The 27,537-nt window shown below is 44.7% G+C and overlaps 1 protein-coding gene and 1 long non-coding RNA gene across 4 annotated transcripts; one reads left to right on the top strand and one right to left on the bottom strand.

The window, feature by feature from the left end:
• The first annotated feature begins 716 nt into the window (after positions 1 to 716).
• PLPP6 (phospholipid phosphatase 6) lies at positions 717 to 13,636 on the top strand. 3 transcript variants are annotated; one of them, XM_079981742.1, is made up of 4 exons: positions 1,035 to 1,153; positions 5,829 to 6,279; positions 10,194 to 10,299; positions 13,413 to 13,636. In XM_079981742.1, the coding sequence occupies exons 2-4, from the start codon at positions 5,862 to 5,864 to the stop codon at positions 13,453 to 13,455; spliced, it is 567 nt and encodes a 188-aa protein (XP_079837868.1). In that variant the 5' UTR covers positions 1,035 to 1,153; positions 5,829 to 5,861; the 3' UTR covers positions 13,456 to 13,636. The 3 variants fall into 3 exon arrangements, with proteins under 3 accessions (XP_079837867.1, XP_079837868.1, XP_079837866.1); XM_079981741.1 differs by lacking the exon at positions 1,035 to 1,153 and adding an exon at positions 717 to 849 and having other exon boundaries at positions 10,194 to 13,636; XM_079981740.1 differs by having other exon boundaries at positions 10,194 to 13,636.
• Positions 13,060 to 26,968, bottom strand: LOC307218934. The gene is made up of 3 exons (XR_013840155.1): positions 26,730 to 26,968; positions 24,395 to 26,699; positions 13,060 to 15,592 (listed from the first exon to the last, which is right to left on the bottom strand). It is a non-coding gene; the product is annotated as an uncharacterized lncRNA (long non-coding RNA).
• Between the last annotated feature and the right edge of the window lie 569 nt (positions 26,969 to 27,537).

Here is a 27,537-nt window from a genome sequence, read left to right as displayed (position 1 = left end):
GCAGTTCTCTGGCCATCTCCCAAAGTGAAGCAAAATGGCTAGAGCTATGAATTAAAATTCAAACAGATGAGTGCCCTGGGTCCTTTGCCCCTTGGCTAGGAGCTGAATCTGTGCTTCCTCCATTAAAATTTCACTTTATCGCAATGACCACAAGGTGACCTGGAGCATTATTAAAGGTTGTATTTAAAGAGAGAGAGAGAGAGAGCGCAAACAATGGGAAGAGTTTGCTGCTCCAGCTCCTTTCAGAGAGAGCTTGCTCGAAAACCTTCCGTGCCCTTTGCATTTGGGAAGCAAAGTGTGTGTTGGGGGGCTGTCTATGTCAAGGGTGGGCCGCCCCGGGCCCTGAGCCCCCGTCTCATTCCTGTTAGATTGAGCTTCCAGAGGCTTTTCCTTTATTCCTCGCTTCCCCCCACGAAGGCGAAAGAAGGCGCCAGGAGACCCAGACAACGCGTGGGCCTGGGCGTCCTTGGTGGCGGATCCCCGTCGCCTCCGATTCGCCCAGGGATCCCCAACCAGGAAAGGCTGGAGCTGCAGCTGAATGGATTGGGGAAGTGGGCCAAAACCTGCAAGATGAATTTATACCTAGGAGGCCGACGGGTGCGTCTTAAGGAGGCCGCCTGCCATCACCGCGCCGGGGATCTGTGGAGGCCCACAAGACAAATACTGCGGGCGTCTGGTTTTTTTTTTAAAAAAAAGTCTTGTGATTCCGACTCCTACAATCCCTTAGGACGGCCATCTGCCCGAGGATGTTTTGTCTGAGACTCTTTCTGCCTGGCTGGGCTGGATGACCCTCGGGGACCCCTTCCAACCCAAGAGGCTCGGAAGCGGGCTGCGGCCCACGAGCGAAAGGTCGGATGGGCGGGCCACGCCATGGCTCCCTGAGGGCGCCGTGAGAGAGAAGGAAAAGGCCGAAGCCAGGGCGGTCGCTTTCCTGAGCCCAAACGGCCGCCCGTTGCTAAAGCAGGCCGGCGGAGCTCGGCGTGTCGGGTGAATTTGACCCTGAGGGAAAGGGGGGAGGGGCGTCCTCGCCCGCCTTTTCTTTCCAGCCCCGCCCCTCGGCCGGCGACTGCGGCCCTATGGCTCCGGGCGGAAGCGGAAGCCGAGCCCAAGGCCCGCCTCCCGCGAGAGCCGCAGAGGGTGGCGAGGTTGCTAGGTAACGGCGGGGCGCGAAGGCGGGGGGCGGCACTGGCCGGCTGAGGGCCGAGGGCGCTTGGGGGGCGCTGGAGGGGCGGGCGGGCGTGAGGGAGGCCCCCCCGAGCGCGGCGCTCCCGTCCCGGCGTCGCCCTCCGCCCAGGCCTTCCTCCGGAGAGCCTCCTTCGGAGAGGCGGCAGGCCCCGCGCTCTCGGGGGACGAGACCTTTCCAGACCAGGGCCAGAGAAAAGGGGCCGGGCCCAGAGCTGCTTTGTGAAGGAGGACACACACCCCTGCCGCCCAGGGCCGCCTTGGCCTTTCCGGGAGCTGAGCCCAGGGGGCCGGAAGGAGAGCTCCAGGCCGGGCTGGAGGGAGACTCTTCACGCGCCTAAAGGGTTGCCTCGCTAGTTTAGGCTACTGCAGAGCATTGCACGTGGGGCTGCCCCTGGAGACGGTTCGGAAGAATTCAGCCGCTAAGTTGCTCACCGGGGGAAGCCGGTTCGGGCATCTCACGCCGATCCTGGTCCGACCGCACTGGCTGCCCGCTAGCTACCGGGTCCAATCCAAAGTGCTGCTTTTGACCACTAAACCCTTAAAGGGCTCAGGACCACCTACCTCTCCCCCTATGAACCTACCCGAGCCCTGTGATTTTCAACAGATTGCTTACATTTTGTTCCATTTACATAATAATAATAATAATATAATAAAATTTATTTATACCCCGCCCTCCCTGGCCAGAGCTGGGCTCAGGGCAGCTAACACCAGTAAAATTACAATAAAAACATAATAGAAAAAACCCCAATTTAAATTGCAGCCTCTTTTTAAAAGTAGCCCATAGATCAAAACCGTAAGGGGAGGGAAACATAAGGGTCAGACTGAGTCCAAACCAAAGGCCAGGCGGAACAGCTCTGTCTTGCAGGCCCTGCGGAAAGATGTCAAGTCCCACAGGGCCCTAGTCTCTTGTGACAGAGCATTCCACCAAGTCGGGGCCAGTACTGAAAAGGCCCTGGCCCTAGTTGAGACCAATCTAACCACCTTGCAACTTGGGACCTCAAAAGTGTTGTCATTTGTGGACTTTAAGATCCTCCATGGGGCATACCAGGAGAGGCGGTCCCATAGGTACGTGGGTCCTAGGCTGCAAGTGGGCTACAGCACTTCTCTTCTGCTTCTAGGTATCTGGTTTGCCACTGTGAACAGAATGCTGCATTTCATAGCCCTTTGGTGTGATCCAGCAGAGCTCTTTCTATTTTCCCAAGTTCTTATAACACCTTAGGTTTCTTACTGCTTAAGTAATCTAAAAAGTAAATCTTTTGCTGATTGTGGAGAGGAATGAAAGCCATATTTATTATTCACAAATTGGTTGCACACAGAAAAAAGTTTTGATCCTCTTAGGTTTATGAGTTTAAAGGCCAGTTAAAGTGTGCAGAAAGAAATGGCTGTGATACAGTCCTCTTATATGAGTATCTCACATTTAATATGGGGAAACTTGTCTGTTAGTGTCCAGCATGCATATTGTACCCTACTTTTCTTGATCCAACTTCAAATCGCATCAGTGGACTGAAACTTGATTTAACCCCTCCCCCCATTACAAAAACCTGCAAAAAGAAAGCAGCTAAATTCTGTGATATGTATACATAATTCCATCAAGCCTTGCGGGACCTTGCTCCCCCTGGCAACTCAATGACTGAGCTTGTTGAGGGCTGGAATATCCAGCTCCTGGCAGCCATCGATGAGATCGCACCTAAGCGCCCTCTGCGACCCCGCAGAAACCGGGCTCCCTGGTTTACCGAGGAGCTTCGGAAAATGAAGCGGGACCTCAGACGGCTAGAGCGAGTATGGCGGGGTGCCCATGATGGAGCCTCAAGAACATCTTATAGGGTTTTTATGAAAACTTATGAGATGGCAGTGAAGGCCGCTAAGAAGTCTTACTTCTCGGCCTCCATTGCATCCACTAGCTCTCGCCCGGCACAATTATTTAGTATAATTAGGTCTTTAACGTCCCTTGAAGGACAGCCAAATTTAAATAACAATGTGACACACAGCTGTGAGGCATTTGCGAGCTTTTTTGCGGAGAAGGTCCTGTTGCTCCGCCATGACCTCCCTGCCAATTTGGATACAATAAAGGAACTGGAGGCCCCTCGACTGTCCTCGGGTCCAGTATTGGACCACTTTGACCAGATATCCCCAGCCGATGTGGACAGACTCCTCCGAGCTGGAAAGCCCACCACCTGTCCTCTTGACCCGTGCCCGTCTTGGCTGATTAGAGCGTGTCCAGACGAGGTGTGGACCCCCCTGGGGGATATCATCAATTTGTCCCTTGGCACCGGGATATTCCCAGGGGAACTGAAGGAGACAGTGGTGCGCCCGCTCTTAAAGAAAACATCATTAGATCCCTTAGATCTATCCAATTACCGCCCGGTTTCAAATCTTCCATTCCTGGGTAAGGTGATTGAGAGAGCGGTTGCTGAACAGCTTGGTAGGTTTCTGGATGAAACATCGGCTCTGGATCCATTCCGGTCCGGCTTCCCTGCTGGTCATGGGACCGAGACGGCTCTGGTCGCCCTAACAGATGATCTCCGCAGGCAGCTGGATCGAGGCGGGTCGGGGTTGCTGATTCTTCTAGACCTGTCAGCAGCCTTTGACATGGTCGATCACGAACTCCTGGACCACCGCCTTGCCGACGTGGGGATCCAGGGCACAGTCCTTCAATGGCTGCGCTCGTTTCTCTCTGGTCGGGGACAGAGGGTGGCGCTTGGGGGGGAATTGTCATCGCGCCACTCCTTGGTGTGTGGAGTGCCTCAGGGTGCGATACTCTCCCCGATGCTTTTTAACATCTTTATGCGCCCCCTCGCCCAGCTTGTCCGGAGTTTTGGGCTGGGTTGCCATCAGTATGCCGATGACACCCAACTCTATCTGTTGATGGATGGCCATCCTGACTTGGCCCCAGACACACTGACCAGATGTCTGGAAGCTGTGGCTGGATGGTTACGTGGGAGCCGGTTGAAGTTAAATCCTTCGAAGACAGAGGTCCTCTGGCTGGGACAGGACGATATGGGATTGAGGGGGCAACTCCCATCTCTTGCGGGGGTGCAATTAGTGCCAGCACCGTCCGTTAAAGAGTTTGGGTGTAATCTTCGATACCTCCCTCTCTGGAGGCGCAGATTACAGCTATAACAAAGGTGGCATTTTTTCATCTCCGCCAAGCTAAGCAGTTGGCCCCTTATCTCTCTCGCCCTGACCTAGCCACTGTGATCCACGCGACGGTCACCTCCAGACTGGATTATTGTAACTCGCTGTATGTGGGGCTGCCTTTGAGACTGACCCAGAAACTCCAGCGGGTGCAGAATGCCGCGGTGAGACTCCTTATGGGGTCTTCGCTGCAAGATCACATTCATCCGGTACTATACCAGCTGCACTGGCTCCCGGTGGAGTACAGGATCAGGTTTAAGGTGCTGGTTTTAACCTTTAAAGCCCTATACGGCCTAGGCCCCTCGTACCTACGGGACCGCCTCTCCTGGTATGCCCCACAGACGAACCTACGGTCTGCAAATAAAAACATCCTAAAGGTCCCACGCCACAGAGAGGTTAGGCTGGCCTCAACTAGAGCCAGGGCTTTCTCGGCTGCGGCTCCAATCAGCTCTGTCACAAGAGATTAGGGCCCTGCGGGACTTGACATCTTTCTGCAGGGCCTGCAAGACAGAGTTGTTCCATCAGGCCTTTGGTCAGGGCGCAGCCTGACTCCCTCCTCTGGCAACCTGCACAGAATTTTGCTTAACAGTTGCCATCAATTTGATTTTAATTAATTTTTATAATGAAATGTTTTTAGAATGTTGGATTATTTGATTGTTTGATTATTTGATTGTTGTTAGCCGCCCTGAGCCCGGCTTCGGCTGGGGAGGGCGGGATATAAATAAAATTTATTCTTCTTCCTCCTCTTCTTATTATTATTATACATATTAGGTTATTTTGCATGTTCTTGCTTCTTGTAAGTGAACTGGAGGTCCAAAATATGTAGGACACTGAAGTGCTGCCCTCTAGAAATCCTCCACCTTGCCCTTCCAGCTTCTGAGATTTCAGCAGGCACTTGCAAGACAGCTAGAAATATGCTATTTCAAAAATGATGTTGAAATCCTTAGCATGCTGAATTCTGCACCCCTAGTCTAAATTACATGAATGTGTGCTACAGCTGCAGAACTTTGCCATCAGTACCTGCATGTTTGAAACAATAGAAACTGGTGATTTATTGGATAACTGAAATAGACAATGCTATAGTTGAATGCTAGCATTATTTTATTTTATAGCATTATTTTAAACACACCAGTTGGTTGCTACTTGTAGAATGTGGAAGTGTGTAGCTTGCTTACAATGTTGAAGCTGTTTTTCGGGGTACTTACTGATCAGTAATATACAGATTTTTATTTGTCTGGTTTTTATTGCTTTGTTCAAGCTAAAATAGCTTTTGAATCTCAAAAGCAGGTAGCTCTAGCAAATGCTGCTACTTAACTGATTTAGACTACAGTCATATAAGACCCACAGAATTCAGTGAGATTTTTTTTCTGAGTAGACATGTGTTAGATTAGGCTGTGTTGTCTGTAAGAGGGAAAGGGGCACAATATGTTAAAATATGTGATTAAAGTATTAATGCATTTATTGCATAGACTGATGAATCAAACTGCCCCAACTTTTTATCTTCCCAGTTCTTCTGACAAATCAGCAACATCCGCACTATCATGCCTAGCCCTAGGAATAGCCCAAAGAGTAGCCGTGAGAGACGGGCCCCAGGCAGCAGACTGGAGTTCCTATCACTGACAAGTCAGAGGAGCTCAGCACCCCCAGAAAGCCCTTCTCATCGCAAGGAATCGACAGCCAGCGCTGGTCCTCCACAGGCTTTACCTGAAGAGGACTGCATGAAGCTTAATCCATCTTTTGTGGGTATTGCCCTTCGCTCCTTGTTGGCTGTTGATCTTTGGGCCTCTAAACAGTTGGGGGTATGTGCTGGAGAGAATTCCCCTTGGGGCAGTGCTCGTCCTCTGATGAAGGCGGTAGAGATTTCAGGACATGGCATTCCTTGGTTGGCTGGCACATTGTATGGGCTCTGTAGAAGTGCCAGCTCAGCAGGCCGTGAGGTGCTGCTCAACCTGCTCTTTGGTAAGAGCTCCCTTTCTTATCAAAGCTTTACCTTGTGTGGTCTTTGCTTCCCATATTTTTTATCTGATAACTGTGGGGAGTAGCCCAGCTGTCAGTGTATCTGGGAGAACTGGGCGGAGAGATTTCCCCCATTCATTCCATATTTCCCTAAAATGTCATTTATGAAAATGATGTCCCATTGCAATGTTTTCTACAGACACACTGGAAGCTATCCCTATCTGCATTAGGAAGATGTATATAACTAAAAAAAAATTGGAGCTATAATAATTGTGTTTGACATACCATTTACTAATATTTTTACCTTTACTTATATTTATTATATCATATTTAAATCTGAGCTTCCACTTCTAGAAAATCTGCCTTGTGTTTGTATTTCAGACAGAGCCCTTATTCAGCCTTAGAGTGCAAGGGCACAAAGAGTGTTGTGGCCATGACACTTGCCTTCATCCCAACCTTCCTGTGCTAAGGGGGAAATTACATACAATATTAACTATTGTTGCAACACTCCAAAACTTACAGATAGGTAGCCGTGTTGGTCTGCCATAGTCAAAACAAAATAAAAAAATTCCTTCCAGTAGCACACGAAAGCTCATACCAAGAACTAACTTAGTTGGTCTTTAAGGTGCTACTGGAAGGATTTTTTTTATTTTGTTTTGACTCCAAAACTTAGTTTGACATAAATTGTATGGATGTTGATGCCATGGTTCTTCATGAGATAGGTGCAGTAGGCCAATGGCCATTTATGAAAATGGTTTCTCCTGATTTAGATGAACCTGTACAGGTCTACCCAAATGTTTCATCCCAAACTATGTTTCGTATGTCATCCAACTTGCTGCCATTTGTTTTCCTATAGAAGTCTTTTCAGGAACACGAATATACCAGAAACTCCCCGTTTATGTGCTTTGAAAGCATGCACAACTGTGCACACATGCATTGTCGTGAACCCAGATGTGATTTTTAAAATGACAAAAACAGCTGTAAAAGAGTGCAAGAAGGTTAAAAAAGGTGCGAAAACAGCTCCTAGCAATCCCATAAGGCAGGGTGGATTTGATTTAAATCAAATCAATTTAAATCACTAGTCAGTAAGACTTGATTTAAATCATTTTTTTACAGAAAGACTCATTCTTGCTGGTATAACTTTAATATTTACAACCAGATGAAGGTTTCATTTTTGGAATAATAAATTTTCAGAGTGGTTTTTACAGTTACTGTATATCAAAAATTACTGATTTGGTTATACTATTAGAAATACATAGACAGATAATTATGAAATTATTGTGAGATTTAATAAGTTAACTTTATATTTGGACAACGTTTCTGCTGTACTTTACTGGAAGGAGAAAAATAATAATTTCCTTAATAACAATTTAAACAATTTATTTAACTAAAACAATAACATTCTAGCATATGTATCCATATTTGTTGAACTTTTTTTTTTTTAAAAAAACCACTTAGACTGGGTTTTAGCACACATGAAAGACTTAAAACAAATCCTTATTTCCTGATGAATAGCCTTTGGACTACAGTGGTACCTCAGGTTAAGAACTTAATTTGTTCTGGAGGTCTGTTCTTAACCTGAAACTGTTCTTAACCTGGGGCCTCCTGTTCTTAATGGGGCCTCCTGCTGCCGCTGCGCTGCCACCGCGTGATTTCTGTTCTCATTCTGAAGCAAAGTTCTTAACCCGAGGTACTATTTCTGGGTTAGCGGAATCTAACCTGAAGCGTCTGTAATCCAAGGTACCACTGTATATAGAAAATAGAAAACTATCTTTAGAAAGATTTTTCCTCCAAAAGCAATTTATTTTAAAAATCCAATTGAAATAAATAAAAAAAATCCCACGTGGGAGCTGGTGCGGTTCACCCCAGTGATGGCTAGCCCCAGTGACCCGAACCATGCCAATCCCAGTAAGCTAATGTAGGGCCCCTTGACCCAGTGGCCCCGTCGCAGCTGGCAGCCCCGGAACAAGAGCCAAAATCAGGAACCCCTACCGAGGGACACCCCAGACCACAATGCATACGCAGGCGACCAGCATACCTTGATGACTACAATGGGAACTTAGAGGGGAGGGGTGTTACGTACTAAGCTTGGATCCTAGAACCATAGGTATGTAGGATCCTAGAATGAAACAACCTGATTGGCCTGCAAGAGCAGCCCAATTAGACCCCAGGAGGAAGTTAATCAGCCTATTAGGCTGGTAGGATACTAGGATGCAACAACTCATTGGCCGGCAGCAGCAGCCCAATCAGGCTCCAGGAGGGAAAAATAATCAGGTGGTGCTCACTGTGTAAAAAATGTATATAAAGCCTGAGGTTTTTGGAGGAAATTCAATCACTGTTCCTATGAGCTGAAATAAAGAGCAGGAAATTACTACTCAACTATTTCAAGCAAATTGGTTTGGAGGGAGTGATCAACATGAGTTTGGTGGAATTTTGGGAGGAGGAGGTTCTGAAGGAATTTGGGTTGGGTTTTTTGAGGGTTATTTTTAGCCTTTCTTTGAGATGGCACCTAAACACATGGCATTGTAATCCTCCTTGGGTGATGGCAAACCCAAGAGGTGGAGGAGAAATTGGAAGTGCTGGCCTGTTTACGGGATGGCATGAGAACGTGTACAATGGATGGCAGAGTTCTGGAATGGTTGTCCTGCATGTCTCAGGAATCTTGTGTAGTGCTTGCATGTCCTCTTTATGGAGAATGGTTATGTTGTTCATGGTAAAATACCGTGTACAACATTGTCACAATCACCTGCCCTTGAATGAAGTAACGATGACAATTACTTCGAAGATTATTTAAAACATTTGAGAAAACATTGTACAGTCGTACCTTGGTTCTCGAATGGAATCCATTCTGGAAATCCGTTCGACTTCTGAATAAGTTCGAAAACCAAGGCGCGGCTTCTGATTGGCTGCAGGAGCTTCCCACACTCAATCGGAAGCAGTGGAATTTGCGTCAGACATTCGGGTTCCAAAAAACTTTCACAAACCGGAACACTCACTTCCAGGTTTGTGGCGTTTGGGAGCCAAAACGTTTAACTCGCAAGGTGTTCGAGATCCAAGGTACGACTGTATTATGAATTTTTGACTTTTTTCATAACTAAGGTGTTCTTTCATTACTGATGGCTGTCATGGAATACAATGGCTGTAGGCTATATCATCAGCTAGAGTGGTAACAACAATTTAAGCAGGGACATACTGTTTTAAACCAGGCATGTTACCTCAACAGAGATATGATCAATCATTGATCAGTGTCAGTTAACAGGCTAAATGTAGAAAAGAGACAATTCTTCTACTTCCATGAACAATTCAATTTATACATGAAATCTAAAATATAAGATTCCCCCCTGCCCCATTATATACAGATTTTGGACTGTTTCTTCTGCAGCTTTTCAATGATGCTCTCAAAATATTTGAGTACATTATGGATCTTTTCTGGACTATTTGAGCCCTTGTGGGCAAAATAGAACAATCAAATTGGATAGTAGATATTTTGGGTTATTTTTCACATAATAAAGACAGGGAACCAACTGATAATTTTTTTGCCAACTGATAATTTTACTAGGGTTATATGGAAAAAATAGGCTACCTCATGTATTCACCTGGTAATGCCCAGAGATTAGTATAGGCATTCTACACAAGTCACTTTGTTTAATAGGTCCATGCAGCTCAAGGTTCTCAGAACTCAAATTATTTTAGGGTTGGGGAACTATGACTAGGAAACAAATGTAAGTTTGTAATATTGGTATGAAACCAGCCATGAATTCTGTGGCACCTTAAAGGCAAATCAAAGTACTATGTCCTGAATCTCCTTGCATCTGATAAATGGGTGTTAGATAACAGAAATTCAGTCTCTAAGCTTTGTTGTTTACCAAGTTGCTCTTTAAAATGTCTGAAACCTCTTTATTCACCTTGTCTCCCAGCTCTGATCCTTGATCTAATTTTGGTGGCAGCGGTGAAAGGATTGGTAAAGCGAAGGCGGCCAGCTCACAACAAGATGGACATGTTTGCCACGGTGTCTGTGGACAGGTATTCATTTCCTTCAGGTCATGCGACAAGAGCCGCCATGGTCTGCAGATTTATTCTACATCACCTTGTCCTGGCTGTCCCTCTGCGGGTGCTGGTGGTGCTTTGGACCTTCATAGTGGGAATTTCCCGAGTCATGCTAGGCAGGCACAATGTAACAGATGTGATATTTGGGCTAATCATGGGCTACATGCAATACAGCCTGGTGGAGTACTTCTGGTTGTCACCTGTCAGTGCTCCTGTTCTTTTTTCATTGTGGAGTTGATGGCCTTGTCTGCCTGAACACAAGCAATAAAAATGAATAAAGCTTCATATGGTCAGCAAGATAGATGGGCAGGACCAGCAAGATTCCTCTTCAGCGGGTGGGTGGGCTGCTTAGGTTCATCTCATAAGGGTTGTTTGGTGCTGCCTTGTTTTCTGAACGTGTTGCTGGGCTGGAGCATGGACCAACCCATGAAACTGCACAAACCATCCCATAGTAAAACTTCATTTCCTTGTGAGATTAGAAGCAATACTGTTTACATCAGGCAATTATTATATCAGATGACTGACAGATGAGTGGTCCCGCACATCTCTCAAAATTGATCCACAAGGGTGGGGAGATAAAGGTCTGGCCCAGTAGGCCAAAAAGCTCCCCCCCTACCCCCCCCCGCTGTAAACTGATAAAGATAATATCTCACATAAACCTCTGTATCCCAAGTAAGTGGTAGATATGATTTTGTGCTATAGGTGTCTGGTAGTTACTGTGTAAGCTGTACATATTCCAACTGGTATTGATAGCTTGCTTTTGCAATTGTCACAATGGCTATTTGGTTATTCTAGCATATCTCAAATTGTATTCTGCCAAACGCTGGGGTTCAGCAAAGCAGCCCAAGAGATTCCGCAGAGAAGACTGTAATAATAGTTGACAAGCATGCACAATGTGTGATTTCGATGGAGCTGCAGCCTTGGGGATTAAACATACTAAAGCAGTTGTCCTGGGAATCCTTTCCCCTTATTTCCTTCCCTTACCATGCTTTCCACAGGCGGCATGGACAGAATGGCATTGCTTCCTTGTCTTTCCAACCCTGTGCATTGTTGAGAGTGACTGAGAGAGAGCAGCGTGCAGCTTGGTGCAGTGGGTGCAGCAGAGAAGCCAGTTTGCCACTGCCCACTGCCTGCCTCCTGCCCTCTCAGATCTTAGTAACCAGCAGCAGTCTGCAGCATTAGGAAGCCAGGAGAGCAATGCTGGTCTTTCACGTTTCTGCTTGTCCTGCTGCTTTTCCCCAGGAAACCCTGCTGTTTGCTGCTGAATCAGAACAAATGTCAGTCATTTTTTCCTGTGGACTGATGATTGTCCAATTCAGTGGTAAACGGTGGGTTTTCCAGGGAAAGCAGCGGGGCAAATGAGAACCTCAGACCCGTGCTTTCTAAGCACAGAACAAGTGGAAGTGGACGAGCCCTGAGAGTGATGGCATATTCTCAAGACTGAGGTGCCTTTGTACTATTCTAATGGCAGGAAGTAAATGGAAATGGGTTCTAGGAACATTGCTTACTCAAACTGTACTTAATACAGACATGGTCCCACCTGAACAATCAAACAGCTTTATGGAGGGACAGACTTTTTGCAGGACAAGAATATGGCTGAAGAACCCAGCACTTCATGTTTTGCTTTTCAAAACTAGAACTTTGTGGTAGGAAGGTAGGACTTCAATGCAGCTTTAAATAAGCTTTCTTAACTCTACAATATTAATCAGAAGCTGATGTTAATCCAGGCATTTGTTGCAGTGTTTGCCTGCTGTGAGAGTCTAATCATAATTTTTAGTATATTCAGTCCTAAATGCAGCCTTGTAAGAGAAACTGTGATATCCAGCCTTTTATCTGACTCCCACCTCATGAACTGTAGCTCAAGCTATGGTATAGCTCAGGTGTGGCAAACCTGTTTTGGCCTGAGCTCCACATTTACCCTTGGCCAATACTTGGGAATTGAACTGTACCAAACATACAGACTACACACCATAGACAGATCAGCTGAGGAAGCAGGTTATTGTCTTCTCCCCACTCTCCAGATCATTACTCTAGTGGGCAGGGAAGAGACCATTTGCTTCCTTCTTGTAGTGCAGAGATGGGCAGAGAGGTTTAAAACTCACTGCCTGGTACCTCAAAAGGGGTGAAAATGGCTCTGCCCCATTTTTACTTGGCACAGGGTTTTTTTTCACCAGAGGAGCTGTGTAACATTGGGTTGAGGGGTTAGCAAGTCCCTGGGGAAGGCTTGGAAGGCTGGATCCAGCTCAAGGACAGGCAGATCACTGCAACTGATATAGCTGAATCAAGCACAATAAAGTATATTTGGCAAACACATTTTTTTGCTTAATGCATGTGATGGCTTGAGAATACTCTTCGCAAGAAATGCTTCTGCTCACTCAGAGATACATAGATACAGCCTTTATTTTACATATGTACAAGCAGCACACATAATTACACGTCCGAATCCTGTGAGTCAGATTCCCGGAGTGATTTACGTCTGCACCTTTTCCAGCAGAAGAGGCACGGCATTCTCAACTGATGTCTCTGCCCTCCCCGCTTTAACCCTCTCCGTTCCTGAGCAGATGGAACTGGCACAGCATCGCTGTCAGTGCTAGAACTTCCTGTTCTGAGTTGAGGCTCTGCTCCAGCATCTGAGAGCCTTCCTCCTGGCTTTCCCCCCTTCCTGCATTGGCTCTTCCTGCCCCCCTTCCTCTGCTCGTCTCTCCTCCTCCCCTTCGTACTCTGTCAGTACCATGACAATGCACCAGCACCCCATTGTGTTTGATCTGGAGTTCATTCTGTGTGTTTGTAGCCAGTCTAGAAACCTTGACAAGTAATTAAAAATTAAAAAAAAACAGCAGTAGTGTTAGTCACCAAACTGTTAACTTTGGAATTCAAAAGTGTCTTATGTAAGCTTACCTTTATCAGTCTAGGAATTAGTTTTGTTGTTGTTGCAAAGTTACTTGAAACAAATCCTATATAAGTTTACAGTGTTTTCACTAGCCTTCTGTTTCACCTTTGTGCCATTCTGTTTTAAAAGTGGATTTTCTGTATAAGAAATAAAACAAGCCTGCCAAGGGCTCATCTAGTCCAGCATCATGTTTTCACAGTGGCCGGCCAGATGCCTGTGAGAAGATGGCGAGCTGGAGATGAGCACCACAGCACTCTGCCCACCTGTGGTTCCCAGCAGTTCTGTCTATGATGCACATTGTACTCTTACTCTGTTCGGTTGTAATTCTCCATGCTCGCTGGGCATTCGACTCTGAAAATATTGTGAGTTGTTGCTAAATGCTAGTTTTCCTGGAGCTTAAATCAATAAAATATTATCCTTGTCTGTGCCTTTCCATGACTTAACCTTGTGTTTTGCCAAATGCAAGTGTTCTTTTGGATTCAGTGGCAATAAGAACATCAGTGGAGAGAACTGCTTTTATGAAGTAGCAGACTTCATGCATAATAAAAAGCAGTGAAACATCCTGTAAGCAGAATAATGCAACATAAGTAAGATTAGACTTGCCCACTGGGGGCTGCAAACAAAGATGCCAATATGTAGCATCTATCCAGTCAGGGCCTACATCAAGACACGTTGGTCAGGCTCCATCAATCTGGGAGACTGATAAGACTTCAGACTCGCAGTGGCTACATGCTGGCTGTCCTGATACCTAAATTCCTCCCACTTGTCAGGGAAGATGGGCCCATAGCCAGGGGCTAGCAGACTTAATTCTGCAGCTGTGCTACTGCTGTCAAGCGCTCAGCCTCTAGCAGACCCACGAAGGGATCTTCCCACATCCTGCCAACACTTATCCCTGAAGCACAAATAATAAACCAGTAACATAAAGCAATCCAAAAACACTTTAAAGGTAAAGGGAGCCCTGACCATTAGGTCCAGTCGTGAGTGACTCGGGTTGCGGTGCTCATCTCGCTTTATTGGCCGAGGGAGCCGGCGTACAGCTTCCGGGTCACGTGGCCAGCATGACTAAGCCACTTCTGGCGAACCAGAGCAGCACACGGAAATGCTGTTTACCTTCCTGCCGGAGCGGTACCTATTTATCTACTTGCACTTGGACGTGCTTTCGAACTGCTAGGTTGGCAGGAGCAGGGACCGAGCAACGGGAGCTCACCCCATTGCGGGGATTCGAATCACTGACCTTCTGATCAGCATGTCCTGGGCGCTGTGGTTTTAATGGCGTCCCATTAATGGGTTTTTTTATTGACACATCCTAAAAACACTTTAGGATGTGTGAATAAGCATGCCCAACCTATTTCATCAAAAGTTGTTCTGCAGTTGGAATGCCCTGCCCTTGCCTCATGAAGGCCATTAATATTTACTGTCAATGGCATATTCATGAGAAAACTTGTCACTTCCGCTTTAGTAAAAGCTCAGCTTGGCAGGTCTTATGAGTTTAAGTAAATTTAAGACTGTTCAGTAAGTTATTTTACAAGTGCAGGGTAGTGCTCATATTGTGTGTTTTGTATTGTTGCAGTTGGAGAATATTACAAACCATGTATATGTATTTATAGTCTGTAAAGTATAACGGGTTGCCAGATGATAATACTGTGACGGTGATTCTCTGATTGCCTTTGTCTTCTAGTGTGTACATGTTTTAACAGCTTTTGCTGGCAAATTGAGCCACACTGTAGATCTTAGAGGTACAGTGGTATCTCGTGTTACGTACCGTCCCCCTTACAAATGCTGTGGGTTACATGCTCCGCTAACCCAGAAGTAGATGCCCCTTGTTGCGACCTTTGCCCTGGCATGTGAGTGGAAGTTGCGTGCTGGTGGTGCAGCAGCGGGAGGCACCATTAGAGAAAGCATGCCTCATGTTACGAGTGGTTTCCTGTTACGAACGGACCTCCAGAACAGATTAGGTAGTAACACGAGGTACCACTGTACCACTTAAAATGTAGCAGACAGTTGCTCTTTCTGGCATTAGCTTTCATCGTGGTTTTTAACTACTGGATGGTGTGTTCAGTTACATGCTGCACTTTTTTTCTGTACTGTATCAAGTACAACGGGGCTTCATATCTCCCTTTCATATTAAAAAGTTGAGTATTTACTCCAATGTTTTTCTGGTTCTTTCAGTATATACTTCATATATACGTACATACATCTGCAACAGCCAGGAGCGATAAGTAGAGCAACTGAGTGGGGTCATTGCCTTTGTCCCTGATACTTCCTTTCTGGGCTTCCTTTTGTTCCCTCCTTCCATGAAAGTGGGGCAATGAGTCAAATGTCACAGTGTTTAACAGGAATTGTTTTTGTTTCAAATTTATGTCAGGCCTGGTCGTTGTCCTCTTCAGATCACCACACGAACGCTTCTTGTTCTTTTATAACTTTTTATTGATTATTAACAAAACAATCTTATAAACGGTTCTTAAATATTATTCCTCAGAGTCACTTCTTTCAGATACCTTCTGAGCTCTGCTTCTCCATGACCAGCCACTCTCAAAATGGCGAAGGCGCCTTTCCCTTCGTTTTCCCGCTCTTCTTTCTACCCTCCTGGCTAGAGCTGGCTTGTATCTCCCCTCCTCCCAATCTGAGCTAGAACTGAACCCTGGCCTTTCCTGGGAACAGCCGGTCCCTCCCTGTTGTTCCTCCTGTTCTCTTCTATTAGATTCACTGCTCTCCTTCCCCCTTTGGGGAATGCTTTCTCCCTCTGAGAAACTGGAAACTTCTAACTCTTCCCTGACATCACCCCCTCCCCTAAACCCCCCTTCCTCCTCCTCACTCTCCTCTGTTTCTGATGGACCGAACCCTATGAACTCTTCTTCCTCGCTATCTGTCTCTTCAAAAATTTCTTGAAGATGCCAGTTATGGGGTTTTGGCTTGTGGGGATATTTTCTATGAAATTCTCTCTGCAATTCTGGAACGTTAATTTTTTCTGCTGGTTCCCATGAGTTCTCAGATTCATCTAACCCTTTCCATGCAACCAAATACTGTAATTTCCTCCTACTTATTCTCAAGTCTAATATCTCTTCCACTTCGGTCTCCTCTTCCCCCATCATGGTGGGAAAAGGAGGTGGTTCCCTTGAAATTTGATACTTATGCGCTGGTACAAACACTGACAATAAAGATCTATGAAATACAGGGTGTATTCTCATATTTTCAGGCAAATGAAGCTTGAAAGTGACTGGGTTAATTTGAGCCTTTACTTGGAAAGGTCCCAATCTCCTTGGTTCTAGCTTTTTACACCTCCCTCGTATTGGTAGTCCCTTGGTAGACAGCCATACCCAGCTCCCTACTTGGATTTCTTCCCCAACTCGCCGGTGCCTGTCTGCAGCTCTCTTGTAAGCCTCTTTAAAGGTAAAGGTAAAGGTACCCCTGCCCGTACGGGCCAGTCTTGACAGACTCTGGGGTTGTGCGCCCATCTCACTTAAGAGGCCAGGGGCCAGCGCTGTCCGGAGACACTTCCGGGTCACGTGGCCAGCGTGACATCGCTGCTCTGGCCAGAGCCAGAGCCAGAGCCGCACACGGAAACGCCGTTTACCTTCCCGCTGGTAAGCGGTCCCTATTTATCTACTTGCACCCGGAGGTGCTTTCGAACTGCTAGGTTGGCAGGCGCTGGGACCGAGCAGCGGGAGCGCACCCCACCGCAGGGATTCAAACCGCCGACCTTTCGATCGGCAAGCCCTAGGCGCTGAGGCTTTAACCCACAGCGCCACCTGCCTCTTTAGCTTCTTCCAAATCCTCTTTCAATATCTCATGAATGCACCTCAACTCCTCTATCATTTGTTCTGCTGCTGGTACTGCTAACTGCTCCTCTTGACCTGGGAATTCCCTTGGGTGCAAGCCATAGTTTGCCACAAATGGGGCTCTGCCCGTAGACACATGCATTGCATTATTATACGCAAAGTCTGCTAGACTCAACTTCTCTAACCACCCGCTCTGCTAATAACCAGCATAACACCTCAGATACTGTTGTAGTGTTGCATTCGTTCTTTCAGCTTCCCCATTGGTTTGCGGGTGTCTTGCCGACGTGAGGCTTAGCTCCACATCTAGTAACTGCATTAACCTCCAAAATTGTGCTGTAAATTGGGCCCCTCTATCTGAAATGATTTGTGATGGCATACCATGCAACCTAAAGATATTATCTAAAAACATTTTTGCAGTTTCCTGTGCGGTTGGAATTTTGGCACATGGTATGAAATGTGCCATGTTGCTTAGCATGTCAACCACCACAAAGATCACTGTTTGCCTATGCAATGATGGTAAATCAGTTATAAAATCCATAGACACCACATCCCAAGGCCTTCCCGGCGTGGGCATAGGTTGCAACAACCCTGCGGGAGCTGCTCTGGGTGCCTTGGCTCGTTGACATACTTCACAACCTCTTACATATTGCGTTACCTCCTCCCTCAACTTTGGCCACCAGAACTGCCGTGTGATCTGATACAGGGTCTTTTCTCTACCAAAATGTCCTGCAGTCGGGTTATCATGATGTTGCCTCAACACTTTACCTCTTAATTCACCTGCAGGTACATACAGCACCCCTCTCCTGTACAACAATCCACCTTTTTCCTTGAAACCTTCCTCTTCCCCTCTACCTTTTCTCAGTTCCTCCATTTTCTTTTGTGCAAACTCATCTGTTACTGTCAATCGCTGGAATTCCCTGCCGTCCACTACTATGGCTGCACACCCCCACTGATCCGATCTCAGCATTTCTCGCAACTTGGGAGGTGCTTCCCCTTCCATATACTCAGGTTTGCGCGATAGCGCGTCTGCACAAACGTTTTGATGCCCAGGTATGTACTCAATCCTAAAATTAAACCCAGCAAAAAACTCCGCCCACCTAATTTGCCTTTGGTTTAGCTGTCTAGCAGTTCTCCAATACTCTAAAGTCTTATGATCTGTTTGATGTGATGCCCCTTCCAAAAAATGTCTCCACACTTTAAAGGCAGCATGCACAGCTAAAAGTTCCTTATCAAATATGGTGTAGTTTTGTTCTGATTGATTTAATTTTCTAGAGTAGAATGCACAGGGTCTCCAGTCCCCTTCCTTGTCCTGTTGCAGCAGAATGGCCCCAATAGCCCTATCAGAGGCGTCAGTTTCTACCTTTATACGTTTACTTGGATCTAGGTGCATAAGATATTTTTCTGAAGCAAACACCACCTTTCATTTATCAAAGGCCTGTGCTTCCTCAGACCATCTGAGTGGCCCCTTGCCTCTTAGACAATCAGTCAGTGGCGTTGTGATTTTGGAGTAATTACCTATGAATTTACGATAGAAATTAGCAAATCCTAAAAACCTCTGTAGATCTTTCTTAGTTTTAGGTGCCTCCCATTCCACCACTGCCTGAACGTTACTGGGGTCCATGTGCACCCCTTCATGGGAAATGCAATATCCCAGGAACTCCACCTTTTGTGTGTGGAACTTACACTTTTCTAACTTCACATATAACCTGTTGGTCCTCAATCTCTCTAACACCTGCGTGACATGTTTTACATGTTCCTCCATACTTTCACTATATATTAAGAGGTCATCTAAATAAGAGACACAGAACTGATCCAGTATACCTGCTAAGACATGATTGATGAAGGTTTGAAATACCCCTGAGCCATTTTGCAAGCCAAAAGGCATTACCAAGAATTCAAATGCACCATACTTAGTACAAAAACTGGTTTTCCACTCATCCCCTTCTCTGACCCTTATCAGATTATATGCTCCTCGTAGATCAAGCTTGGTAAAGACTTTGGCTGACCTTACTCTCTCTAAGAGGTCATCTATACGTGGCAGTGGGCACACGCGAGGCTTCATTTGGCTGTTAAGGATTCTGAAGTCACATACTAATCTTGGTGCCCCTTCCTCCCCTTTCTTTTTGACAAAAAAGACGGGAGCACCCCCAGAGGCCGTGGACTCTCTAATAAAACCTCTCTGCAAATTCTTTTGCAGGAACTCCCTCAATGCTGCAGATTCTACTTCCGACATGGCATATATCTTGCTTGGTGGCAACTGTGCCCCAGGGACTAGATCTATCTTGCAATCATAGGGCCTATGTGGTGGAAGTTTTCACAAAAAACATCCTGATAAGCAATATATTGTGACGGAATCTCACTTTCATTCCCCATCAACTTCCCTTCTACCTCTGTTCCCATTACTTCCACTGAGATTTTTCCCTTTTGCCCCAAACAATGTGTCATACAATAGATCGAACCAAAAACCAAAGACCTTTGATGCCAGGCAATCACCGGATTATGACGATTGAGCCAACTCATGCCCAGCACCATTGGGTGCCCAGCTAGTTTGGTCACATGAAATGCCCTGGTCTCTGAGTGATGACTCATATCCATTCTCATTGGTGGAATCTCGTAAGTCACTTCTCCTGAAAGTAGCAGTCTGCCGTCGATTGTTTTCACTCGCAGTGGGAAATTCAAAGGTAACAAAGCGATTTTGTGTTCCTGTACCAATTTCTGGTCTATGAAATCTGCTGACGCTCCTGAGTCTAACAGCGCCTCTACCTGGACCCTGTGTCCATTGGGTAGTTGTAGTTGCACCTTCACCATTAGTCCTGGAATAGGTGGTTCCGCGTTGAGAGCCTTCTATTGCTCCTCCACCCGGCTGCAAGCTCCCATTTCCAGCCGGGGACATTCGTTTCCCAGATGGAGTTCCTTTGGGCCATCGTCTCCTCCCATGTCTGCTCCAGACAGAGATTCCCATCCTTTACGATTGTGACATTGTCGTGCTAGATGCCCTGGTTTTCCAGACAAAGCAACGCCTCATGTCTCTTCCTCTCCCTGCATTTCCTCTTACCATGGAAGAGGTAGTAACTGGGAGGGGTCTGGCTGCTCCTAATTCCATGGGCTCTGGCCGCTCTCATCCTGGCACATTGCCCGCTCTGCTCTCTGTACTTTCGATAATATTGTTTTCCCGCCACCGTGGTCTCCATTGTTCCTTCTTTTCACTACCCCTCCGTTCCACGCGTAGGCTCAATTGCAGGCACGTTTGGACCAGAGAGTCCAAGGAACTAGGTTCTGGCATTTGGGCCAATTGGTCTAAAGTCTCATTATTCAGTCCTTCCCTAAAAAGGGCTGCAACTGTTGGGGAATTCAGATCCCATTTTAATTTCTGCACCAGCAAACTAAAGTTGGACCAATAAACTCCCACAGTGTCTTTTCCTTGTCTCATTCTCAACAGCTGCCTAGCTGTGGTTATTTCATGCGCAGGGTCTAAGAAAATCACGTCTAGATACTGCAGAAAAATTTGTAGATTTCCTTTTTTTTTTTTTTAAGTATATTTATTTATTTTTCCAAAAACAAAAGAAACATCGAAACAACACAAAACAGCAAAAACAGTACACCAAATAAAAAAGGTAAAAAAGAAAAAGTTAAAAACAAAAACTCCAATTTTCAAACTCATGTTTACAAAACTTTCTTTCTTGACCTCCTCACGCCTCTCTTTTTTGTGTTCCTCTTTGTCCAATCAGATACAGCAAATCCTTACCCTTCTTCAAAACTCATTTCTGATTATTGTAATCACTTCTATTATGTCTCCAATCTTTCCTCCTTATAATTAAACACCTTTAACATATTGTTTACTTTGACATAATATAACCTTATTTTTTCACCCTTTTTCTATTACATTTTTTACATATTTTTTAACACTGTACCACTGATGCCATATTATTTCATATCCAACATCATTTTAGCATTCGTACACTTTACAGTGTTTCTGCAGATAATTCTTAAACTTCTTCCAGTCCTCTTCCACCGCTTCTTCTCCCAGGTCTCGGATTCTGACAGTCATTTCTGCCAATTCCATGTAATCTATTACTTGCATCTGCCATTCTTCCAAGGTGGGCAAATCTTGTGTCTTCCAGTACTTTGCAATGAGTATTCTTGCTGCTGTTGTCGCATACATAAAAAACGTTCTATCTTTCTTTAACACCAATTGGCCGACTATGCCCAAGAGAAAGGCCTCTGGTTTCTTAGGGAAGATATATTTAAATACCTTTTTCAGTTCATTATATATCATCTCCCAGAAAGCCTTAATCTTCGGGCACGTCCACCAAAGATGAAAGAATGTACCCTCAGTTTCTTTACATTTCCAACACTTGTTATCAGGCAGGTGATAAATTTTAGCAAGCTTGACTGGAGTCATGTACCACCTATAAATCATTTTCATAATATTTTCTCTTAAGGCATTACATGCCGTAAACTTCATACCGGTGGTCCACAACTTTTCCCAGTCAGCAAACATAATGTTATGACCAATGTCCTGTGCCCATTTAATCATAGCTGATTTAACTGATTCATCCTGAGTATTCCATTTCAACAGCAAGTTATACATTCTTGAAAGAATCTTAGTTTTAGGTTCTAACAATTCTGTTTCCAATTTCGATTTTTCCACCTGGAAGCCCAATTTTTTGTCCGTATTATAGGTCTCTCTTATTTGGTAATAATGAAGCCAATCTCGCACTTTGTCTTTTAATTTCTCAAAACTCTGCAATTTCAATTTATCTCCTTCTTGTTCTAATATCTCCCAATATTTCGGCCATTTGGCCTCCATATTGAGTCTTTTCAGAGCCTTTGCCTCCATGGGTGACAACCACCTTGGGGTCTTGCTTTCCAATAAATCTTTGTACCTTATCCAGACATTAAATAATGCTTTCCTGACAATATGATGCTTAAAAGCTTTATGTGCTTTAACCTTGTCGTACCACAAATATGCATGCCATTCAAAAGCATTGTTAAAACCTTCCAAATCCAAAATGTCAGTGTTCTCAAGAAGCAGCCAATCCTTCAACCAGCAGAAACCCGCTGATTCATAGTAAAGTTTAAAGTCTGGCAGGGCAAACTCCCCTCTTTCCTTCACATCGGTTAATATTTTAAATTTTATTCTGGGCTTTTTGCCCTGCCAGACAAATTTAGAGATGTCTCTCTGCCACTTCTTGAAACAATCCTTCTTGTCCACAATCTGCAAAGTTTGAAACAAAAATATCATTTTTGGCAATACATTCATCTTTATAACTGCAATTCGACCCAACAAGGAAAGCTTCAATTTTGACCAAATTTCTAAATCTTTTTTAACTTCTGACCAACATTTTTCACAGTTATCTTTAAATAAATTCAAATTTTTTGCAGTCATATTAATCCCTAGGTATTTCACTTTCTTAGCCACAATTAAACCTGTCTCATTCTGAAACCCTTCTTTTTCCATTGATGTTAAATTTTTCTCTAAAACCTTAGTCTTTTGCTTGTTTAATTTAAATCCTGCCACATGACCAAACTCTTGAATCAATTCTAAAACCCTTTTCGTACTAGATTCTGGCTCCTGTAATGTCAAAACCAGGTCATCTGCAAAGGCCTTCAATTTATATTGTTTGGCTCCGACCTGAATTCCTTTGATCAACCGATCCCTTCTAATCATGTTCAACAGCACCTCCAGGACCGAAATAAATAGTAATGGAGAGATAGGGCAGCCCTGACGTGTTCCTTTTTCTATCTTAAATTCTTCAGTCACCACATTGTTAACAATCAATTTTGCTTTTTGTTCTGAGTAGATTGCATCTATACCATTTTCAAACCCCTGTCCCACTCCCATTCCCTTAAGATTTTTCTTCATAAAATTCCAAGAAATATTATCAAAGGCCTTCTCCGCATCAATAAAGATTAATACTGCTTTTGTGTTAATATTCGTTTGCAGCAACTCCAAAATATCAATTATGTTCCTTGTATTGTCAGACAGATGTCTGCCTGGTAAAAAGCCTGCCTGATCCTTATGTATCACTTCAGTTAACACTCTTTTTAGTCTGTTGGCTAAAATATCTGCAAATATTTTATAGTCCACATTTAAAAGGGAGATGGGACGATAGTTCTTAAGTTGTGTCTTTTCAGATTCTGTTTTCGGTATAAGTGTGATGAAAGCTTCTTTCCACGTCTCCGGCGCCTTCTTCCCCTCCATAATTTCATTACAAACCTCCTTTAGTGGTTGAATTAAATAGTCTTTCAAAGTCCTATAGTACTTGGAGGTTAGCCCGTCCGGCCCTGGAGATTTGCCCAGTTGCATGTTCTGAATGGCACCTTCAATCTCCTGTTCTGTAATTTTATAGTTCAGCATTATCTTATTTTCTTGAGATATTTTTTGTAATCCATTAGTTCTTAGAAATTGATCTATATCAGTCTCTTTCTGTGGCCCTTGAGTATAGAGTTGTTTGAAGTATCTCTGGAAGCACTTTCTAATCTCCACCGGATTCTGAATATTTTCCCCTTCAATCTAAAAATTTGTAGATTTCCTAGGGCGGCATCCCTCCGAGATATTAGGGGTATAACACAGTCCTTAGCCCTCCCTTCCAAGAAATTAATCACATGAGCAACCTTCCCTTGCTCAGATTGAAATTCTTTATCCTTTATCTCAATTTTGTAAGAAATTTCTGTCTTGAAAGCCATGTATTCAGAGCTTTCTCCCTTGAAGCTACGTGGACGTATAGTAAATGTTTTACTCCCTCTATCTCCACACGTCGCTTGCAGCATGGTTCTATGTTCTCCCAGTGCTGCTGATTGTACGTCGACTTGACTTTTCAACTGTAAGTTCTGTTGCCATAAGTCCTGTAATGTTAGCTGGAGCGCTGGGGTTTCTCCTTGCCCAACTGGCGCCACAGCTCCCTCCATTTTGGCTTCTCCTTCTTTACTTAGAGTGAAGAGGCGCAGAGCAGAAGGTATTCTGCCAGGCCTGGTCGTTGTCCTCTTCAGATCACCACACAAACGCTTCTTGTTCTTTTATAAAACTTTTTATTGCGTATTAACAAAACAATCTTATAAATGGTTCTTAAATATTATTCCTCAGAGTCACTTCTTTCAGATACCTTCTGAGCTCTGCTTCTCCATGACCAGCCACTCTCAAAATGTCGAACGCGCCCTTCCTTTCGTTTTCCTGCTCTTCTTTCTACCCTCCTGGCTAGAGCTGGCCTGTATCTTCCCTCCTCCCAATCTGAGCTAGAACTGAACCCTGGCCTTTCCTGGGAACAGCCAGTCCCTCCCTGTTGTTCCTCCTGTTCTCTTCTATTAGATTCACTGCTCTCCTTCCCCCCTTGGGGAATGCTTTCTCCCTCTGAGAAACTGGAAACTTCTAACTCTTCCCTGACATTATACCCCACCCAACCAGAACTTTCCCCCTTGTTTTTCCTCATTGGGAAGATGTTTTAAATCATTGGGACATGGGTGGCGCTATGGTCTAAACCACTGAACCTCTTGGGCTTGCTGATTGGAAGGTTGGTGGTGTGAATCTGCCTAAGGGGGTAAGCTCCCGTTGCTCTGTCCGGGCTTCTGCCAACCTAGCAGTTCAAAAGCATACCAGTGAAAGTAGATAGGTAGGTACTGCTCCGGCAGGAAGGTAAACAGCGTTTCTGTGTGCTGCTCTGGTTCGCCAGAAGCAGCTTAGTCCTGCTGGCCACATGATCCGGAAGCTGTCTGCGGACAAATGCCGGCTCCCTCGGCCTGAAAAGTGAGATGAGCTCCGTACCCCATAGTCACCTTTCACTGGACTTAACCGTCCAGGGGTCCCTTACCTTACCTTTACAATCATGTATTTGCACATAGGCAGATCCTAGAGTAACCCAGTCCACCCTTCCTATGTCACCTTTGTCTACAGTCTTCCGAACTGCAGGATATGTAGATTACCTGAACACCAGTGAAGATGTGAGGGTGAAAAGGTGTTTTTCACAAATTGTGTATGAATAGATAATATTAAAGGTATTCTTTCAATACAGTTGGTTTCAAGCTCCCCAGACTATCAAACAACAACATGCATTCTCCTAATGTTCAGGTATATGCTGAATCTCTTACAGAATATACAGTATGTGATTTAGTAAGATGTTTTTAAGTCACAGGAATAGTCTGTGAGAACCAAATGTGATCTTATTTTATAATTGCTTATATATTTAGTATGTTTGATGGGTCTGAATGCAGTTATGAATGGATATGAATGGCGGAAGTATGAATGAGAACCAGAGGGTAAGGTTCTGAAGAACCAAGGATAAAGATATCACTGAATTACAGATATAGAACTGATTGAATTAATTACTTTACAAAGGATTATTGAAGGTGGGAAACGGGATGGATAAAAATGGACTGAGGAAGAACCATTATCAGACTTTTAAAATAGGATGGACGGAAATGGACTGAGAGAATGAACCAAACTGTTGAATATTGAATAGATGGATGAACAGTGAACCAGTTACTGGACTGTGTAAGACAGGGTGAGCAGGATGACAACATGTCTGGATGAAATAATGGACAACCTGAGAACTAAAAATATGATTAAGACAAATTGAAATACAGTGGTACCTCGGGTTAAGTACTTAATTCGTTCTGGAGGTCCGTTATTAACCTGAAACTGTGCTTAACCTGAAGCACCACTTTATCTAATGGGGCCTCCCGCTGCTGCCACGCCACCGGAGCACAATTTCTGTTCTCATCCTGAAGCAAAGTTCTTAACCTGAAGCACTATTTCTGAGTTAGCGGAGTCTGTAACCTGAAGCGTATGTAACCTGAAACATATGTAACCCGAGGTACCACTGTACTTTATTGTCACTTGTACAACTTGTATACAGTGAGATTACACAAGCACCCCCCACTCAGCTCACTTAGTCTTAATTCCCCTTGTTTACTGATGCATACCTACCAACCCCAAAAGTCAGTTGCCCTGTTGTTATCTTTTTATTCAGCAGCCTAACAGCCCATGGATAGAAGCTGTTCTGCACCCTGTTGGTGCAACTAATCACGCTTCTATATCTTCTGCCTGAGGGCAGGTTTCCTCACGCTCCTGAGGCAACGTTCTTCCGCTATTTCATCCAGCGGATTCACAGGACAGCCCATAATATCTTGTGCTGCATTCACCACCGTCTGTAGGCACTTCCTATCAGTTGATTTCAAACCAGCATACCACACCGTGATGCAGTATGAAAGGACACTTTCTATTGTGTAGAAGGAGATCATCAAATGTTGATTGACATTGTTCTTCTGCAATATTCTGAGGAGATGGAGTCTCTATTGGGCTTTCTTAACCACCTGGGTTGTATTTATTTTCCAATTAAAGTCTTCACTGAGATAAACTCCCAGGAATTTAAAGGAAGAGACTCTCTCCACACAGCCCTCCCCGATGTACAGCGGGGCTAGTTCTCTTCCTCCGAAAGTCCAACACCATCTCCTTTAAGGTGCAAGTTGTTCCCTAGGCACTATGTAGATATTTTTTGGACCTCCCCTCTATATGCTGATTCGTCCCTACCTGTTATTAACAAATGACTGTTCTTGAAAGAAATGATTGTTCTTAAAGAAGACATGTTGGAAGAAACATATTATTCATAAGGACGGTGACAGCACGGTGGAAACTAGACTGTTTGAAACATGCTATTCATATCTATCTGAGGAATCAAACATGTCGGAAACCAGACTGTTTTCAGCTATACCTATTCATGTTATTTGAGGACAACAGCTACCTGTTCATGTCTATTTGAGGAATAATCATGACAACAGCTATCACTTGGTCCAACCCCCTTCAATACAAGACAATGTAGCCATATGGAAACTGAGCCTATATAAGAAGCTGGAAAGCCTTGGGAACTTTGCATGCTGTCCTACCTGCAGGAGGATGCCGTCCGATGGCCTTTAGAAGAGACTGGCCATCTCTTCTAGTGGGTCCAACCATCTGGTAGGTATGGGTATATGAATGAATGAGTGAGTGAGTGTGAGTGATGAATGATTGAGTCCTTATTGCTTATTACTTGTTAATCAATAAAGGGTTGTGATCTGAAGAGAATTGTGTCATTTTGTCTTTCTTGAAAATTCTCTGATAAAGGTAAAAAGGTAAAGGTAAAACTCTTTTCATGACAAAGAGACAGGATTATTGGGCATTAGTGAATATTAGAATAATGCAGAAGCTTGAGAGGTTTCAGATGAACTCTCCATATTCCTATTCCTGACAAAAGCATATTTGTACTCTACAGGATTTATTTCACCTATTTTTCTGGTTGAAGTAAATGAACAAGGCAAGTAGGTTTCCATCCTGATGCAAAGCTTACATAGAAAGGCCAGATATATGCGCTATTGTAGCAGTGCAAGTCACTGTTATGGTGGCTGACAAAATCAGAGCTTGCAGGGCAGCAGCTGAAGAAGGAGCAAAAAGGGTTTTCTCCTGTGTGTGTTTCTTGTGGCTGATTAGCTGCTCTCCCTGTGCAAAGGTCAGAGGGGGCAGGGTTTCTGTTGAGGCAGGTGATTAGCCTTGGGAGGAGCTTATCAGACCTTGCA

The sequence above is a fragment of the Podarcis cretensis genome (assembly GCF_951804945.1).
Source record: "Podarcis cretensis genome assembly, chromosome: 6".
Classification (NCBI taxonomy): domain Eukaryota; kingdom Metazoa; phylum Chordata; class Lepidosauria; order Squamata; family Lacertidae; genus Podarcis; species Podarcis cretensis.
Note: the sequence above shows the minus strand (reverse complement) of the source record. Positions and strands in the feature narration are given on the sequence as shown.

What these genes read in the sequence shown, in the direction of transcription:
- PLPP6 (XM_079981741.1), top strand. Translation starts at nt 5,862, where the DNA reads ATGCCTAGCCCTAGGAATAGCCCAAAGAGTAGCCGTGAGAGACGGGCC. An exon ending in GCTGCTCAACCTGCTCTTTG is followed by an intron (nt 6,280 to 10,193) that starts GTAAGAGCTCCC and finishes CTTGTCTCCCAG; the next exon opens with CTCTGATCCTTGATCTAATT.